This window comes from Petromyzon marinus, chromosome 31, assembly GCF_048934315.1.
Source record: "Petromyzon marinus isolate PM22_M1 ecotype Great Lakes invasive population chromosome 31, UKy_Petmar_22M1.pri1.0, whole genome shotgun sequence".
Taxonomy (NCBI): domain Eukaryota; kingdom Metazoa; phylum Chordata; class Hyperoartia; order Petromyzontiformes; family Petromyzontidae; genus Petromyzon; species Petromyzon marinus.
This window is the reverse complement of record NC_133697.1, coordinates 7,359,711-7,377,258: the sequence shown is the minus strand read 5'-3', so window position 1 is coordinate 7,377,258 and position 17,548 is coordinate 7,359,711. Positions and strand designations below refer to the sequence as shown.

The following is a 17,548-nucleotide window of genomic DNA, read 5'->3' as shown; positions in this document are numbered from 1 at the left end:
CAAGGGTGTTGAATTAAGTAAAGGGACTTTTACAAATGATTAAACATGTTCATTCGATTTTGGTAAATATTACCTCGTAAAATTGGCATGACTTTCATACTCGTGTGCAATATTGTAAATACCGTCATGATTCTTGGAGTTGTCATATTGCAGCGTCATTCTTAGTTAAAATTCACTTGTCGTTACACCTCAAAAGACAAAAGCAGATAAAAGCTCACTATTCTTATAGTTTAGCATACTGCAGGGGCACTGACATCTTTGATCACGTAGTTTCTACATTTGATTCATCGCAGCTGTTGAGCAAGGCCTCAAATGCCCCAAAGAGGCCAGCAAGAAACTCCGCTACTGAAGGCGTCATGTATAAGAGTGTATACGTTTATTGAATTGAACACGGTTATACCAAAATTGGGAAAAGGAACAATGTGAGAAAAATCCAAAGTATGCCATTAAAAAAAAGACAATATAGAAAAAAAAATATTGCACGTGGGGACAAAAGTGGTATTTATGTATGTTGTAGGTATGTTGTATGTATGTTGTATGGATGTTGAACTTCTTTCGTGCCGTAAGTAGCCGACTGTGCTAATTGGAGGTGCGGGATAAGGAAAACTGGACACAAAAAGCAGTTAGAAAGAAATTAGTTTTCAATTTAGATTGAAAAGTGTATCGCTCCAGTGGCTTCCTAATATCGGAAGCAAGAGCGTTCCAGACGGCCGCAGAAGCACATCTGAAAGTGCGCAATGTGCAATGAATGAACCCAGTGACCCAAGTTCAATTGGCGACCACAGCTAGCCATAGCGGTGGGTGATATCTGAACCGTCCCTGGGCTCCCCCTTTCAGCAATGAGTTTGGCAAAGTCATGTCAAATAACTCCCACGAGCGACACAGCATGAGGAGTGATCCGCATATGGCTTAGTCTTAAGAAAAAATAGTGGGCCATGAGTGTCGGCATTACGGTCCACAATTGCTAAATTAGTGAAATTACTCCCAAAATTACTTTAAAAGGAGAAAAAAGCATGTAACATTGCCCCCTACTTGCAGATTATACCCATCTGCGAAACATATATCTCATGATCGCGTTGCGAAAGAGCAAATGCAGAAACACCAAATTCTCAGGTGGCTCAGCAGCGAATGAGTGGATTGGAAAATCCTGGTTGCAGTTGACTCAGACTATCATCCCTCTGTGGGGGTTGAAATAAACGAGTGTCACTTTGTAGAGAAGTCAACAGCAGTGTTGCTAGGGATATACTTGCCCACGCTACGCTACAGGGATGTGGAATATCCACCATTGGCTCAGGGCCGCAAACCACTCGTCTCAACGCCTCATTTGAGCAGTGGACCACTTTCGACTCGTTTCACTTACTTTATTACCACCACCGTACACAACGCGGAAACGCGCACGTGACGACACAGGACAGCACGGGTCGCTCGGGATAGGCCCGGGGCCCCCGTTCTCCCACGCCGCGCAAAGCGTCCACCTTGTATGCTGCGCTTGAAGAACGCCTTGCAGCCCTCGCACGACCACACGCCATAGTGGTATCCGGACGCCAGGTCGCTGCACACGGCGCAGTAGTGCGTCTCGCGCAGCGAGCGTGGGCTCACGGCCGCCGTCGGGGAGCTGCACGTGGAGCCACCCGACACCGGCTCGCACCCCCCGGGCCCCCTGCCTCCCGTGCACGAACCGCCGCCTGCCTCGGGCGCCTCTGGGTCTGAGCTGGATCTGCCAAAGCGCATAAACCAAACCGGTGGGTTATGCGCTCATTAATGCGCTCGGTGCTACGCGGTGCTGCCGGCGCAGCGCGCTGACCAACGACGGGTGTGTTGTTGAATATAAACACACCGGCTGCGGTAACAAAAAAAGGCTCTATTTACAAACAGTTGCATCACAATGAAATAAGTCATCTGCTGTTGCTCTCTCCGACGCATTTAACGATCGTGTTGTTTTGCTCCACTTGCTGGGAGCTTCTTCAGGAATAGAATTGTCCTCGCCAGACGATGTACGTGACCTCATTGTGGATAAACGTGCATTGGTGCAGCTCACGAGAATCTTATCTTCAATAAGGGTATTTAATTTGCGCACCTCCGATTAGCACGGTTGGCTACGTGCGGCACGAAAGAAGTTAAACATACAAGAAACATACGTTTATTTTAAAATATTACTGCTGAAATGTTCCACAATAAAGCTCTCGGCACATGCAGTAAAGCATCAGGCATCATGCTGAACAACAAGCGGTACAACCCAAATCGCAGAGCCGTAGAACACAACCGCAAAAACCTACGTAGCGGTATTTAGAAAAAAAATATCCGTTATTGTGGGCAATTGGTACAAAATTAGGCAATGCCAGTGAAGCCTCCTTCACTAGGCATCAACTGCATACAAGCAGCCCCCAAAATGTCACCTGTATGCGTACCACACTCATTATGCATTTATTTAACTTATTCAACTACAAACTCCACTGCCTGGAAACCTTAACGATGAGTCATGATAATTGCACATGTTCCATTACGTAGTCTGTGCACTTTGTATCGTAAATAACACGAGCTTAACACTTTTATTACGAGGATTTCGGGCCTTGAATTCAGAGCACACCTGTATCATTACCAATTCCATGAATTGTAATATAGTCTTGTAAAATAAAACGCTTGCAAGTAACCCTGGAAATATTTTTTAGTAAAATTATCAGTACGCATGAGATCAAGGCGGAATGTATCTTTTCCGAGCAACCAACACGACCAACTCCTTTCCAGTAAAGGCTTTTACTAATGCGTCGTGTACAACCTGGCAAATTATTTCCTTAAGAAATGTAAAAGCCTGTAAATAATCCCCCCAAAAACGTTTTTCAACATCTTCATTAACGGAAGTGAGCTTTGCGGAAAACGAGCGGCAAACGCATCGTCCGTGAAGAAGTGATGCTACGCCTGACGTACCACCCTCATAGAACACAAGCGATCCCAAAGTTGCTCTTCGAAATGGTGAGCCATCATGGGCTCTCAATCCACAGCCGAGTTTTTATTTTGTCACAAAGAAAATGTTCCCACTGTGTGCATGTATCCCACTGGAATTGTACGGGAACTTCAGTATAAAAGGAATAAAAAAAGATGTGCACAGCTCACTTGACCTATCCCTCTATGAAGATGCTTAATTAAAGTGTTACTAAATATGTTAATATCTAAACACACTCAGCTATTCCGAGCATTGAAATGTCCCCAAGAGGCAAGCTGGCTTTAACACAAAAAAAATATTTTGACATACTTCAAAAGAAGGACATTACATATTATTCTGCTGCTTTCATTTCTGGTTCTTGGCCTTACTTTAAGCAAAAGGAAGGGGACTGAAATATGGCCAGATTTTCCAAATTTTGATGTCGAAGCAAAATGTGTAGAAATTACATGTGGCAGGAGTCTGCGGATTGAAACCCAGCAGTATTTAACATTAATTTAAAAACTTAAATACGATACCTCGCAAGGCAATGAGAATTTTACAGCAAAAAAAATTATAATTTGGGAAACCATGCTGGGTGAATGTACAATTACGAAGAGAATTCGCCAATTAAAAGTATGTGTGCAACTTCCATTGACACAAAAAATAACGCAGGAAAATAAAATGCTAAATTTAGTGAATTTTACACTTTACTCATGTGTGAAATTACGTTCTAAATCATGGCCATCTTCTTTATTATATATATTTTTCCCCAACAGCATATAGTTATAATGCTTAAACATAGAAAACAATTTCTCTATGCAATGCAGTAACCATGCAACTGTTCCGTGTATGCAAATGGTTTTGCTGATGTATTTTTTTAAAGACTTTGACAATGCATATAGAGGGTAACAAAATGCTAATCCGCAAAGAAGTCAAGAAAGGAGAAATGTATTCTTGGTTCTTTCGGTAAAGACACGTAGAAGGGAAATAATAGAAATAAAACAATTATTTCCCTTCTACGTGACTTTACCGAAAGAACCAAGAATATGAATCCCTGCAGTCACGAAAGCTTTAAATAGAAATTTAAAAGGCGAAATGCCCTCACCAAGGTTATTCAATGGCACTCAAATATATTTTTCCAAAAACAAAATTGGAGAAATAATGGCAGTCATTATAATAAGCAATGGCAACGAACTCCAGGAAACTACTGAAGAACATAACAAAGAAGACTGCAAAGTGGGCTTTAAATAAAAGTTAGGTAATGTAATATGAAAGGAAATAACTGCTGGAGGGACACCTGGAAAACACAACAGACTTTGTATAGCTAAGGCAACTGCTGTCTTCACTCCAACGCTGTCCTCTGGACAGTCTGATCCCTTCACCTGATGAAGGCCACTTGTGTTGTGGCCGAAACGTCGTGATTTTTGTTGATTTATTTTTTACCTACGTGACTTTACCGAATAGAACTAAAGAGTATGGATCCTTGCAGTCACGAAAGCTTCAAGTCTAGAATTAAGCAACTGCTGATGTTAGACTGGGATCGAAATTATGAAATGAAGATGCGAGCAAGTGCATCACGTATGTATGGAGAACTTCTTTCGAGCCAACTGTGCTAATCAGAGTTGCGGGGTGCATTTGAGTGGAGCGCATTTGAGACATTTATTTTGAAAATGAAAAACAAAACCAATGTGCCTAAAGTAGAAAGTATTCAATCAGTGATGAATAAAATAAAAAAACAAAGGTTTACGAATACACAGAGAAGCACACAGAGGAGATTAATGTTGGAAATGAAACTAAGAGGATGAAAGAGGAACAATGGATCAGAACATAAATGCCAATTCGAGCTATTACATTATGACTACTGCGAATAAAAGTAAGCTGCTTGGGCAGGAGACACTGCTGGAAGCGACGGTAGCTGGTGAAAGAGACTTTGATAGAATGGCAACCCAAGGTGGAAACACGATCAAGAGGATGACCACCACAAAAGGTGGCACAATGGGGATGAGCCTGTAGGCAGAACGTGGATTATAGTATCGGAGGATCGTGCGGGATGGTGAAGGTCTGATGAGGCCTTCGTTCAACAGTGAACGTAAAATGACTGACGATTAAACAATCATAGGCTGTGTGCGTATTAATTTGAAACTTAAAACAGCATTAACAAATAAGACCACATGGGCAGGGAAAAGTTTAGCAAAAGTTAACATTAAAATATGCTTTGACAGTGTTAAGGTAATATAAAATGCACAAAGATTCTGTTTGCAACTTAAAAAATTACCAAACAAAATCAAAGCATTGATTTGTAAGTGGGTGATCAATGATTGCTTTCACAGAGCTTGGGGGGGGTGGGAGGAATAAGCAACAAGGGAAAGTGCCACAGACAGTGAACAAAAAGACTGAAAACTGCCGGGCAGGTTATTACCACAAATCCTCAGCTATGCCATGAAGGTGCGCTCTCGCAAATGATGTTAAGGAGTCGCAGCATTTGCATGAAAGGCATACAAAAACCTGGGCCTATTTTTTTAAACGTATTATTATACTCTGGCACCTTAAATTCCACATCACATCGTTACGAACCACACGATCGTAATGGCAGTGCTGAGGAACCTATGAATAATGTTCCATACGAAAAAATATAGAAACTTTGAAAACTTTCCACAAAGGAAGTACGTTACTAAAGGCGAAGGCCAGGCCAAGGTTGCTGGCTGGAGACTTACCGTGAATGCAGTTAACTGCAATCATGGGGATGACAAGACTTACAAGGCTATTCAAAATGTGGCATATGCAGGAACTCGTGCAAAAAAAATGCCTTTACATTTTATTACAATCAACTAAAAACAAATAATTAATTCTCAAAAGCCTCGCTAAAGGATACCAAAGGAAAAATTACGTTCCATGCTGTGAAGTGTGATTGGGACGCTGCCGTGGTCTACTGATCAACACGTTGGACCTGCAATCGAGAGGTCACCAGTTTGATTCAATTTCCTTGCGCTCACGCGTGGCACTTAAACTCCCCTGTCGATCGGCAGATTGTCCACCGGCAGCTCGAGTATGGTGGGGTAAAGTGTGGATTATCCCACCTGTGCCAAGATGTCTAGTTAGCGTGATAGAGTAGGCCAAATATCCTCAAGAGGTATTCTCTAGAGCTTTCCCTCATGGATGGCCCTTCCACCAGAAGTGGCGTGAGCAATTAAAAACAATTAAAACTAAACTATTTGTTTTATTTTACCAGGTAAGGCCCACTGAGTTATATAGCTCTTTTTCAGAAGCGATCTGGTCACAAATGATAGCACAACGAAGTGGCGTATCATGTGTACATTTATAGCAGCCAAATACTCTCAGCGCATGTTTCTACATGTGGAGGGGAAAAATGGAGGACCCGGAGAAAAATCCGCACAACCACAGGGAGAACATGCAAACTCCAAATATATAGGGTGACGATCGAACCCACGACCTCCTGTATACCAGGCGAGGTGGTAAACATGTACTGCACTGCGCCTTTACCTTTATTTTGCTACAGGTTATTTAAGAATAACTGTTCAGTGTAAGGCAGGAAATAGCCCAGATCATATTCACACGTTTTAACAGATGCTGTCAAATGTAAAGACTCTCCTGTTGCTTGAACGGTAAAATAACTTTTGTAATTTAACCATGTGACAGAAGTGCTTTATTTAAACCTCTGGCATCATCATTTAATTGCAATGCTAAGTAATAGGCTTTAGAATCACATATTTGTAGTCATACCCTATGCTTCTGGTTATAAAAATTCAGCAGAAATCACACATTACACCACGGTTGTTACGTTATTGTAATACAAATTTTTACGGCCGCGATTTCCTAAAATAATAATGTGTTGGTCATGATAACCATTCGGCTCTGTGGACCATTATCAGCCCAACCCAATGAAGCGGCGTGAAAGGCTTCCAAATTGGTGATACTGAAAATGAGGCGTATTTTTTAAAGTTATTTACCCCAGCATGGACGAGCGCCAGGTAAATAGGTATAGACATGCTGTGCTATGTCTGTTCATCACACCTGCAAAAACCAAGTGTATGCTGCCACACCACAACAATAAAACATTAATGCCTTTAAGGAGAAACAGGCATAGAGCATTGCCTTGTGGTGTGAATTTTCCATTCATGATAAACGCTTCGGTTCACAAGTCCCAGTAGGGCCAGGCTGCTGTAGGCTACCTCTTTGCCACTCTTCGACCAAGCCGTGCCTAGCTAGCCTGGCGCATTTCAGGAAGCCTCCTGGTTTGTTTTTTTCCCACTGCAGAACCCCAGCCGGGCTGATGACCTCACACGCAATGAATACGTTGAGAAGCAAGGAGATGACGCGGTGACGCTGTGTTGAAAGTTATATACTGCCTCAAGCTGCAGTTAACAAATGCATCGTCAGCCCTGCCCGAGCTCTGATTGGTCCCGAGCTGTATTCAGGTGCGTCATGAGAGGCCAGCGTATCGCGGTTTGGTTTTGACTGGTTCCGCAAACCGCCAGCGGATAACCCCACCCTTACAGCAATGGCCCCACGCTCACTTGGCTTGCATGTGTCAGTGGAAAGGAAGATAAGGTAGTACGGCATTGAGGAGCAAAAACCATCAACCGTCCAGCCCAGACCAAGCCCCGAGTGACCACTTTCTAGACTTCAGTTCAAAAACCTCAAGAGACGGTGTGCACGGCCATCGAATTTGAAATGGTGAAAAATTCAGAAAGGTCTCCGTTGTGTTTGTTCAGGTTGTGCTACAAGCTTCTCCAGTTCCTCAAGAAGCTATCGAGCACATGGAACAACATTTTTTGGGCATCGTGCAGAACAACACGCGGTACGACCCAAAACAAACACATCTTAGAGCTGCACAGCAGCATAACTGGCTGGATTTGAAGACCAAGAAATGTACATCTTTTCTGCTAGGATATGTTTATTAAATTCAAAGTGCATCTAGCGAGTGAATGAAGTTGTGGGGATGGGGGGTGTATAATATTGAAAACAGAAGATAACTTTACATGATCTTGGATAAGCATAACCAGATATAATTGTATCTAGTTTGTCACACCGTTATGCCTATTATATGAAAATCATCTACAATTATTCACGACTTAATATAAATGTTCTTGTTTCCTTTCACTATGCTTAGGAATCTGTGAAATGTTCGAAAATTTAAGCCACTAAGTCCGCTTGGAATTACTTAAAACACCATAATGTTGTGGTAGCTAAGAGAGATTAAGCAGACACTTGGTAGTCAATCTATAGATAAAATGGATATGAGCTTGGCCCATTATGGTCACCTACCAACATTGCTAAGCATCATAGTATGTGATTCATCAGTCTTTGGATTCCAGAGTATGATCAACAGCATGTATTTGTATCATGGGACCTCCTGTGCCAGTACCAGGCTCAAAAGAAAGTGGTCTCTGGTGTGGACCAATCAGTTTCAAAGACAATGCATATATTATCAGAGTATGGTTTTTTTTGCATTCTGACCACAAGTATTGTGGTTAATGCAGACATGATTCCTTGTAAAAGGTGTTTTTTTGTTGCCAGATAAAAGGGGAAAACCCTATTCTCACAGTATGTATTTGGTCGATGGTAGAAAAACCTTTCTGAAACCCAGCTTGCTCTTATTATGGCTTGTTTGCCAGTATTCTGCTCACAATAATATTTGCAAACATTTGATACGTGTGCGATAAGAGGCTCATAGGGTCTGTAATAATACAAAAATAATGATTGAGATATTTCATTTCTGTGTAAACAAGTTTGCCAATTTTGATCCAATAAACTGGTCCTGTTGCTTTTATGATGTACACAGTGAATACCATCTAGTCCAAAAGTTTTTCAAAATTTTCATAATTTGGAGGGCACAGTTTACTTCTACAAATGTGCCATTGGGAACATACTCTTCTTCATCTGAGAGATGGTCGAATTTCTGGGCTCTATGATTTTCTTTGCTATAGCTATCTGCTGAGTATGTATCTGGCTGACTGAATATAACAGAGGCATTTGACTCAGTGTAAACTGATACAGTCATCCAAACTATCACGAACCAAGGCCTGCATGAAGAAAGTAGAAATATTACAAATTGGTGTCAGAAGAAAAGACACACTTTCATCAAAGTCATTCACAGCGACATTGGAAGATGTTTCCAAAAACGAGATTCTCAGCGCTCTATCCTTACTGCGGAGGTGAAGCGATGAGATGAGCTCAAGTCCAGGAACTGTGGATTGTTGCATCGTGGTACTGTGAGAGATGGAAACGATTTTGAGAGGCCTTTATCCACCACTGGCTGTCACCAATGATAGATCATGGTTGCTGCTGATCCCAATGATGATAATTACAATGATAAAAGTGAAATTAAAGGTTCTATCAGAGCTCAGAAATGTTTACCCAGAAATGGCGCATAATTGTGTGAAGTGAGTAAACAGCTGAGCAGTACTGCCATCGCCTCCGAGTTAGTTTGCACATAATTTACACTTCAATTCCCACAGATGCTTCATAAATTCTGCACCATCTGTGTAAAGTGCATGATAAGGGCCTTCTGGCATTGTCCGACAAATTAATCCACCATGTGCTACTGTTATGGTCCAAATTCACCTAATTAAAAAAATATATAAGCTTAGGGATTGATTTTGGCAAACGAAATTCTTAACACAATAATTTCAGTGAAAACACCTCGTATATATATTTCTTACCAGGTAAGGTCCACTGAGCTATATAGCTCTTTTTCAGAAGTCACCTGGCCACAAATGATAGCTCAACAAAGTGGCTTATCATCACGTGGACCATTTATAGCAGACAAATGCTCTAAATGCAAGTTACTAAATGCGGAGGGAAAAAACCAGACTACCAGGAAAAAAACAAGCAATTGAACCCACGATCTCCTGTACACCAGGTGATGTAGTTAACATCTTGCCACCGCAGTGAAAGGTAAAGGTACAGCTTTGCAAATGCTTGCTCATGCCACCGTTGGCAGAAGGGCCTCCCGTACGAGGGTATTTTGACCGAACCCACACTTCACCCCAGCATGTGTGGCCTGCCACACGACTAACTGCAATGTACACATTTATATACTGCTCTGGGTGGATATATGAGGAGGGGATTCAAGGGAATTCCCCATTGTCTCAACTGCCGTGCTGGGAGAACGAACTGAACCAGCGGCCTCTGGATTGCAAGTCCAATAAGCCACGGCAGGATCCGAATGAAAAATACATTTTTAAATTAAACAAAAAATTTCAGACCGTTAAGAACAAACCACAAGATAATATCTTAATGTGCAAAACCCATGAGCCATTTTGGTTGAGTGAACTTTAAAGCAGCGGCTTTGAAGGACAGATGCCAAACAATTAATTACCATATGATTCCATATGAGCACAGTCGTACCACCAAATGGAGCGCTCCAGAGAAGCGATGGCTGAAACCCACAACTATTTTTTGAACGAATTTGCATGGGTCAGTGCCACCATCAATTCCTGGCGGTACAACTGATTTGCAACCAAATTATAAGGATTCCTCTACGTGAATCCAGCCGAAGCGTGAAATGACACCACACGTTCGTATGGAGACTTTTTTTTTACTTCGCATACCGTGAATACTTGTGCAGGAAGGCAACGAGTGGCAGAGGTTTTTTTTTACATAAAATTTGAGAGATTTCACGAGATGTCACTTTCCGGTGTATGTCCCATTACTCACGACACACCTGGTGCTATTACAGTCTTTTCGTACTTATTATATATTGTTTCATCCTGTGCGCTACCATATGTATTTCATTCAAAAGGCAATGGCTTCTTTGATCTTAAAAAATATGAGCTCCAGTGAAATAAGTTGCGAGCAGACTCTCTTGCTCTTCAACTGACCAGGAAACAACTAACATGACCTTAACAACTAGTGAAGGGCTTTTACGTTGGCCAAACGCACAGACTTCTTTTGCAACAGACCAAATGTACAAACAATAAAAAGTACATATGTGGGAGTGATTAAGCTCAAATAGTATGTTTGAAGGGCTTAAAACTTTTTTGCTTATGACATTGTACTCACAGTCCCTATAGCTTTATTACACGTACGTGTAAACAATATGAAATGCCAGACTTCCTGTACACAACTTGTGCAGAACCAAAGAGGCGAGTTTAATTAATAACAACTGTGACAGCTGACAACTTGAGACCAATTCTTTAACGTGAACTACAGGATTGGGTGAACCAGTGAAGACCTGGTGAGATGAAAGACACAATGTGCTCGGCTTCCCCAGCAAAATAGTACTTTTATGCCCTCTCCTCCTCACCTCTTTTGTTGCAATTAATAACTTCTGCGACGTGGTTAATGAGATCCCGGCCCTGTGAATGTGTACACGTGCCACTTCTGAACATGATGTGCTTAGGAATTTCTATGAAAGCATTTTGTGGCAAACCCTTGGCATGTCTGCACCTATGAGTCCCAGGAGTGGTGATTTGCATTCAATGCATGCAGTCTCGGTGTTTACAAAAACAGCGAAGCTTTGTAAACGGCACCATGGGGATGTCTGTCTCACGTACTGTGCAATACATGCTCGTTTTATATTCAAATTACTCGGACAAACGAAAATACATTCCACGTATAGTTTGTAATTTTCTTTCAAGAAAACGTGCTTAACAAAAAAAACGTAAAGCTACTCCTGTTGTTTTTTAACAGATGAACACCGCATACATATAATCTACATTTCTATTGCGCTTTCAATTTCAATTCAACATGGGCATGCCAGCAGGTAGTTTTATTATATATATAATAGAGAAAAAAGAACTTGAGGACCATTATATGTAGCAGATTAGAAGAATGACATTGGAGGAGCGATGATGCCTTGCAAATGAAATATGAAAAAGTGCAGTGATCCCCCACTTTTTAATGCTTTCCAACTAAAGTTTAAAGTGTTAACGCATTAGCTCTCTGTCAGTCTATCTGTATCAAATGTATGTATCATGTGATGACAACTCCTGTAATGAAGGTGCAATATTTTAAAACATGTTTAGTATAAAATTGTGCTGTAAGAAGGGAATTACGCTCGAGAAAACCAAGAGTTGCGATAAAAAACGGACAATGAAATATTTCCGAGTAAAAAAAACACTGTAAAGCATTTAAAAATGCATTCATATGTACGGTTTTTCTTCCATTTTATTGTCTACGTGATGGGTAGCATCACTCAAAAGAGACAGGTCTGTGTGTGTATGTGTGGTTAATTAGCTATGGAATTGGCCAGTATTGCAAGGATATGTCGCTTCGTAAAGAATCCAGAAAAAAGCCCATGAGGCAGTCAGCCAGCCAGCTTATGTTTCAAGAGCACAGACAGCAAAATCTAAGCCTGGATGCTCCTGCGAGCTTCCCCCCCCCCCCCCCCCCGCTGTCCTCCAGACAGTCTCGTCCCCTACACCTTATGAAGGCCGCTTGTGTTGTGGCCGAAACGTCGTGAGAATATTATTGTGTTATTTTATTTTATCAATTTATTATTTTATTCTCATTATACTTGACTTTACCGAAAGAACCAAAGAAGACTACTATTTTGCTTTATTTTATATTAGGTCTAGTTAAAAAAAAAAGACATGCAGTCTCAAATACCACTACGGAACTAACCGTCTTCTAAGCAAACCAACTGACGAATGTGAATTTAAAAAAAAAAAACTTTTCATTTAATTTATATTACTTGCTACCTACCACATTGCATTCCCGAGACAGAAGAGAGAGAGCCCACAGGAATTTAGGTGACAATGTTATCCTCAAACGGGTGAGTTTAGAGGCTTCAAGAATGCTGGAATTCTACAGAATGGTCTGCCACAGGGAGCCAGGAAAAATTGAATAGCACTGTCTGGTAAAACGAAGTGTATGTGAAACTGCTGGTGTTAATTGACATCAACATAAGCGACGTCCACAGATTATTAATCGAAACATTCTTTTTTTCTATCCCTTCTAACAGCTTCTGTGACAATGGGGCCAAATTAAGTCCCTCCACGTCAGTCTGTTCTATACTCATTCTTTTGTACAGTTAATGCTTATTAAACCTTTCTCTTCCAAGTTTCTTTCCAATGTGCGTTGCAAGTGCGTTGCACAAGCATGTTGAAACTCAAAAAAAAAGATACAAAAGCAATTAAATAACGACAATTACAGTGTTAAAATATTTCTGGATTAAGAATGTGAATAAAATAGTCTGATTCAGGCTTGGACAGATGGGTTACATGACTGTGATGATTTCGTTTTCAAACGGCAATTTTGGTAAGCTAAATAATATATTTTACCATCACAAGCATTTAAAGATCACTTATTTGGAAAACAATATATATTAATTTCAGGAATTCAAAAGCTGCATAAAACCTATAAAGGAGCAAGTTGAGTGAACGTTTTTACATTCTATTTTTCAAAATGTATTCATCCAAACTGCTGATGTGAAAGCTACATACCATGGCTACATTGGAAGATAATTAATGATGTATTACACAAGAGGGGAAAATCTCACAACTGGCAAGAGTTGAATAGAAACACATCAATGAACTGAACATTTAACTCCTTACAGATGCAAGTGATTATTAAAAACATCTCTAAAGAGAGTTGTTAAGACATTTACTCTGAGACCAAGAGGATTCCAAACAGCTTTGTCTTTAGAGAGACACCAAGATTGATTTAACAATAAAAATGTGCTGTTCATTCGCAATAATTCAAGCGAGCATGACTGCTGATGAGATAATTATTGAAACTGGTGCACAGTTTGTTTGTCTTGAAATCAATGCTACTAAAATTCACTCCCAGAAGGCTGTGCGGCTGATAGGTTGTGAAAAATTTATATTTTTTAAGTGGCGAGACATATTATATGAAGGAGACAGTCTACTTATATACAATGAGGTGGCTGGGTGGCTCAGAGGTCAGTGCCAAGCTGGTACTGCTGATAACCTAGGTTTGAATCTGGGTAGCCACTTGAGATTAAACCGGGTGCTGATGAAGGTTTCAGCCCAGCCAGCAATGACTGTGCAAAAGAAATACACCATGTTAAATTCGTTTTTGCACACAGATTGGCTAAATTCCAGTTCTGAGATTTCGAAATATCGGTTTGCCTGTTGTGCGATAAACGTTACAGGACTCTATAGCAGGGACGGTGGGAAGGTTACCGCCCCCTATTGGGTATAAGAAGTCACTTGAAGAGCTTTCAGAAGCATGTCTGTGTTATCTGCTTCCACGGACCGTTCTCCAGCATGCAGTGGTGCACTCCTTTCTACCAGAGTTATAAATGGGCGAAAAAATCAGCACCAATGTTGGAGAGAAAAATACAAACGGTTAATTTCACAAAATTTACTGACTGCAAGTGTGGGTAACTACGAGTAATTGGATAAATTTTACTCTCCTGAGTGTGAGATGATCCCAATAACTACCGACCTATCTCAATTTTGTCCCCATTGATGAAAATTTTTGAAAAATTATTGAACTACCAAATTAGCAGTTTCCTGTACACCAACAATCTACCACATCTAAAACAATCTGGGTTCCGAAAAAAATACAGCACCACATCTGCTGCATTAGACTCTCTGAATCAAATTTACAGTAGCCTTGATAATAAGAAGTACTCTGCCTGTCTTTTTCTAGACCTGTCCAAAGCTTTTGATACAGTAGACCACAACACCCTGCTTAGTAAACTAAGTTGCCTCGGTTTTTCCGAAAACAGTACAATGGTTACAAAATTACCTCTTTTCTCGCATCCAAACTGTATTCACAGATGGTTGGAGGTCAAACAGTGTTAAGATAACAAAAGGGGTTCCACAGGGTTCCATCCTCAGCCCCCTCTTGTTCTCTCTTTATGTCAATGACTTTGGCACTGACCTGGATCATTCCAGGGTAAATCTTTTTGCAGATGACACGCTACTGATTACTGCTGGCCGCTCTCCGGATGACGTGATTGCTAAGCTCCAGGGTGATTTCAACAAACTACAACATCAGCTAGTTGCTCTTAAACTAGTCCTGAATACCTCCAAAACCAAGGTGCTATGCTTCTCACTGGGACTAAAGCAGGAAGTTATTTTTCCCCAATTACATTTCTTAAATAATTATCAAATAGAGCAAGTCAAGATCTATAAGTATCTTGGGGTCATCCTGGATTCAAAACTGAATTTTGAAGATCACATTGATTATATTGGTAAAAAGACAAAAATAAAAATTGGTTTTCTGTATCGACACAAGCACTGCTTCCCCCCAATGTTCCGTTTAGAATTGATAAAAGCTACCATACTGCCTCTACTTGACTACTGTGACATCGTGTATGAATCAGCCCCAAGTACTGTACTGAAGAAGCTTGATTCCATCTATCACTCGGCCTTAAGATTTGCATTGAACTGCCCATATAGGACTCACCACTGTGATCTCTACATTGGGTCAAACTTAACATCTCTTAATGTTCGATGGCTTGTGCACCAGATCTTATTTATTCACGATGTACTTACAATAAAATCCGCAGACTACCTACTGGATCTCCTCTCTGTTTCAAACAACAAATTTGACCTCAGGCCGTCGCTCATTTACCAGCTTCACATTCCCTATTGCCGTACAAAAACCAGAGGAAGGGCCTTTGCTATTGATGCCCCCAGGGTCTGGAATGCTATTGCCAATAAACTGCAACTTGAATCACTACCTATGAGATCTTCACTCAAAACTGCTCTTGAAGAGTTGTACACCCCTAGCTGCCACTGCTATTCGGTGGCCTAAAATATGTCTCTAGCGTTTGGTGTTACATGTTATTTATGTAGTTTATTGTAAAAAATTCGGTCACAGTCCCTATGATCACTGTTACATTGCATTTATGGATTTTATTTTGGTGATTTCGAAAGCTTTTTTTGGTTTGGCCATGTTTTTGTTTATTGTAGTACGGAGTTAGACTGATGGCCTTAATCTTAGTTGTCTTGTGGTTGTTGTTGTTGTTTGACTTGCATCCCACCAGAATTTTTGCACACAGCGTTGGTGTACGGTGCTATTTCAGGAATATTCTGATGTTTTTTTCCCGGATTTTCTGTTTGCAGTCACATAGTCACTTTAAGATGTTTTCTCGTTCATGTTTTTGTTTTTTGTTTGTTGCGGTTGCACCCGATTCAAGAGCCGAATGGCTCACAGGGCTATACCAAATAAATGGAACTATGGAACTATGGTGATCAAAAATAAGTTTCCTACTTTAAAAAAATGTTTGCTCAATATTTGTAAGTGCAAAATCAGAATCAAACACAATGTGCTTTTTAAGAGCATAGATCGACGTATGAAAATAACCCGAGTATCACCGGTATCGCTTCACTATCACGCATGCACATATAGTGGCATTTGTTTGCGGTCTCTCAAAACAAGGAACTGCAAGTGGCTTTGTCTACTTCTCTCATGTATAGTGTTTGAAAGATTTAAAAAAAATCCACAAGTTATTCAATCACAGCTTTAAAACGTGCATGCAGTGACTTTAAGCTGAATGTGCTATGCTTTAATGTTTTTTGTAATTTCTAAACATGAATAATTGTAGAACAGATACAAATTCCACATTTTTTTTAAATTAGGTAAGCGATAAAGAGTTATTTTTTCTAGGCAGAAACAAAGTATAGGGCTCCAGCATCATCGTCATTATTACCGTGATGCTTATTTGCCCAGGTATGCCTCAGTGATGTCTAATCGCTCTTTTTCCGGAGACTCCTGCTCAGATTTTTGCAGTAGGGGGCAATGCTTGCTATGTACACTCCGACTGAGTAACGACATGCAATAGCTCGCATCAAGCGCAAGGTTAAACGAAGTGGTCGGGACATTTGGGATTTCACTTTGAGGATCACTGTGACAAGGGCCCAATCAAAAGTCCGAGCACGTGGCCCATGCATTTGCAAGAAATCTTGCACCTCTGCAGCCGCAATATGGTTGGAATTGTTTTTTTTTTCTGTTCAATGAGTATTACTTTTTATAATACACCAATGACCTTGCAAGGACCGATATAAATAACACCCGGGCATTTCTGTATCTTCTCTGCCAACCCCTATTTTTGTTTTTTAAGAGAAATCCTGGAACTTGACCACAGTCCGGAAGTGTGGTTGTGAGGGCCCTACACTAAATTGATAAACATCGTGCACATAATGTTCAGACATTATCAAGGTGGTGGAAAAGTTACCCCCACCCCTGAAAAACAAGTACACGGCATCATAAAGCATCCGTTTTAATCATTTGTGCGAAACCATTCTGGGACACAGATTTCCACGATGAGTAAAACGTTTTATAGTTGCACTGTTCCTGGGTAATACGACTTTTGCGAATGATGTTTTTATAAAAGAGACCAGCCAGGAATCAATTATTGCAACGTAACAGTTTAAACGATGTAATGGCTCTTAATGGAAGCGTTACACGTGCAAGCAATTTAAAATATGCATTAACGTCGACAGTGAAATGTGTGCCATGATGCATTTAAACAATCTGCAAAGCAAAATAAATTCCATTTGTTGACAATGCTTTTTTTTCTATCTTATCACCATGTCTCTGTGTTCTTTTACACACAAACATTGCAATCGGTATGCGGCACCAGGAATGGAAACCCAGGATGCCGGTGGTTGCTGTCGTGCAGTAAACTAACCGCATGCAACCCACTCATCTCAATACACACACTTTACAGGCACTCCCGCACAC

The 17,548-nt window shown here is 40.7% G+C and overlaps 1 protein-coding gene across 8 annotated transcripts in view; it reads right to left on the bottom strand.

The window, feature by feature from the left end:
- The window catches only part of LOC116947742 (estrogen receptor beta), a 146,642-nt gene that overhangs the window by 85,401 nt on the left and 43,693 nt on the right, over window positions 1-17,548 (bottom strand). For all 8 annotated transcript variants that reach the window (XM_076070808.1, XM_076070809.1, XM_076070811.1 and 5 more), the window contains one exon: window positions 1,476-1,717. In XM_076070808.1, coding sequence (XP_075926923.1) covers window positions 1,476-1,717 — 242 coding nt within the window. The remainder of the gene's footprint in view (window positions 1-1,475; window positions 1,718-17,548) is intronic.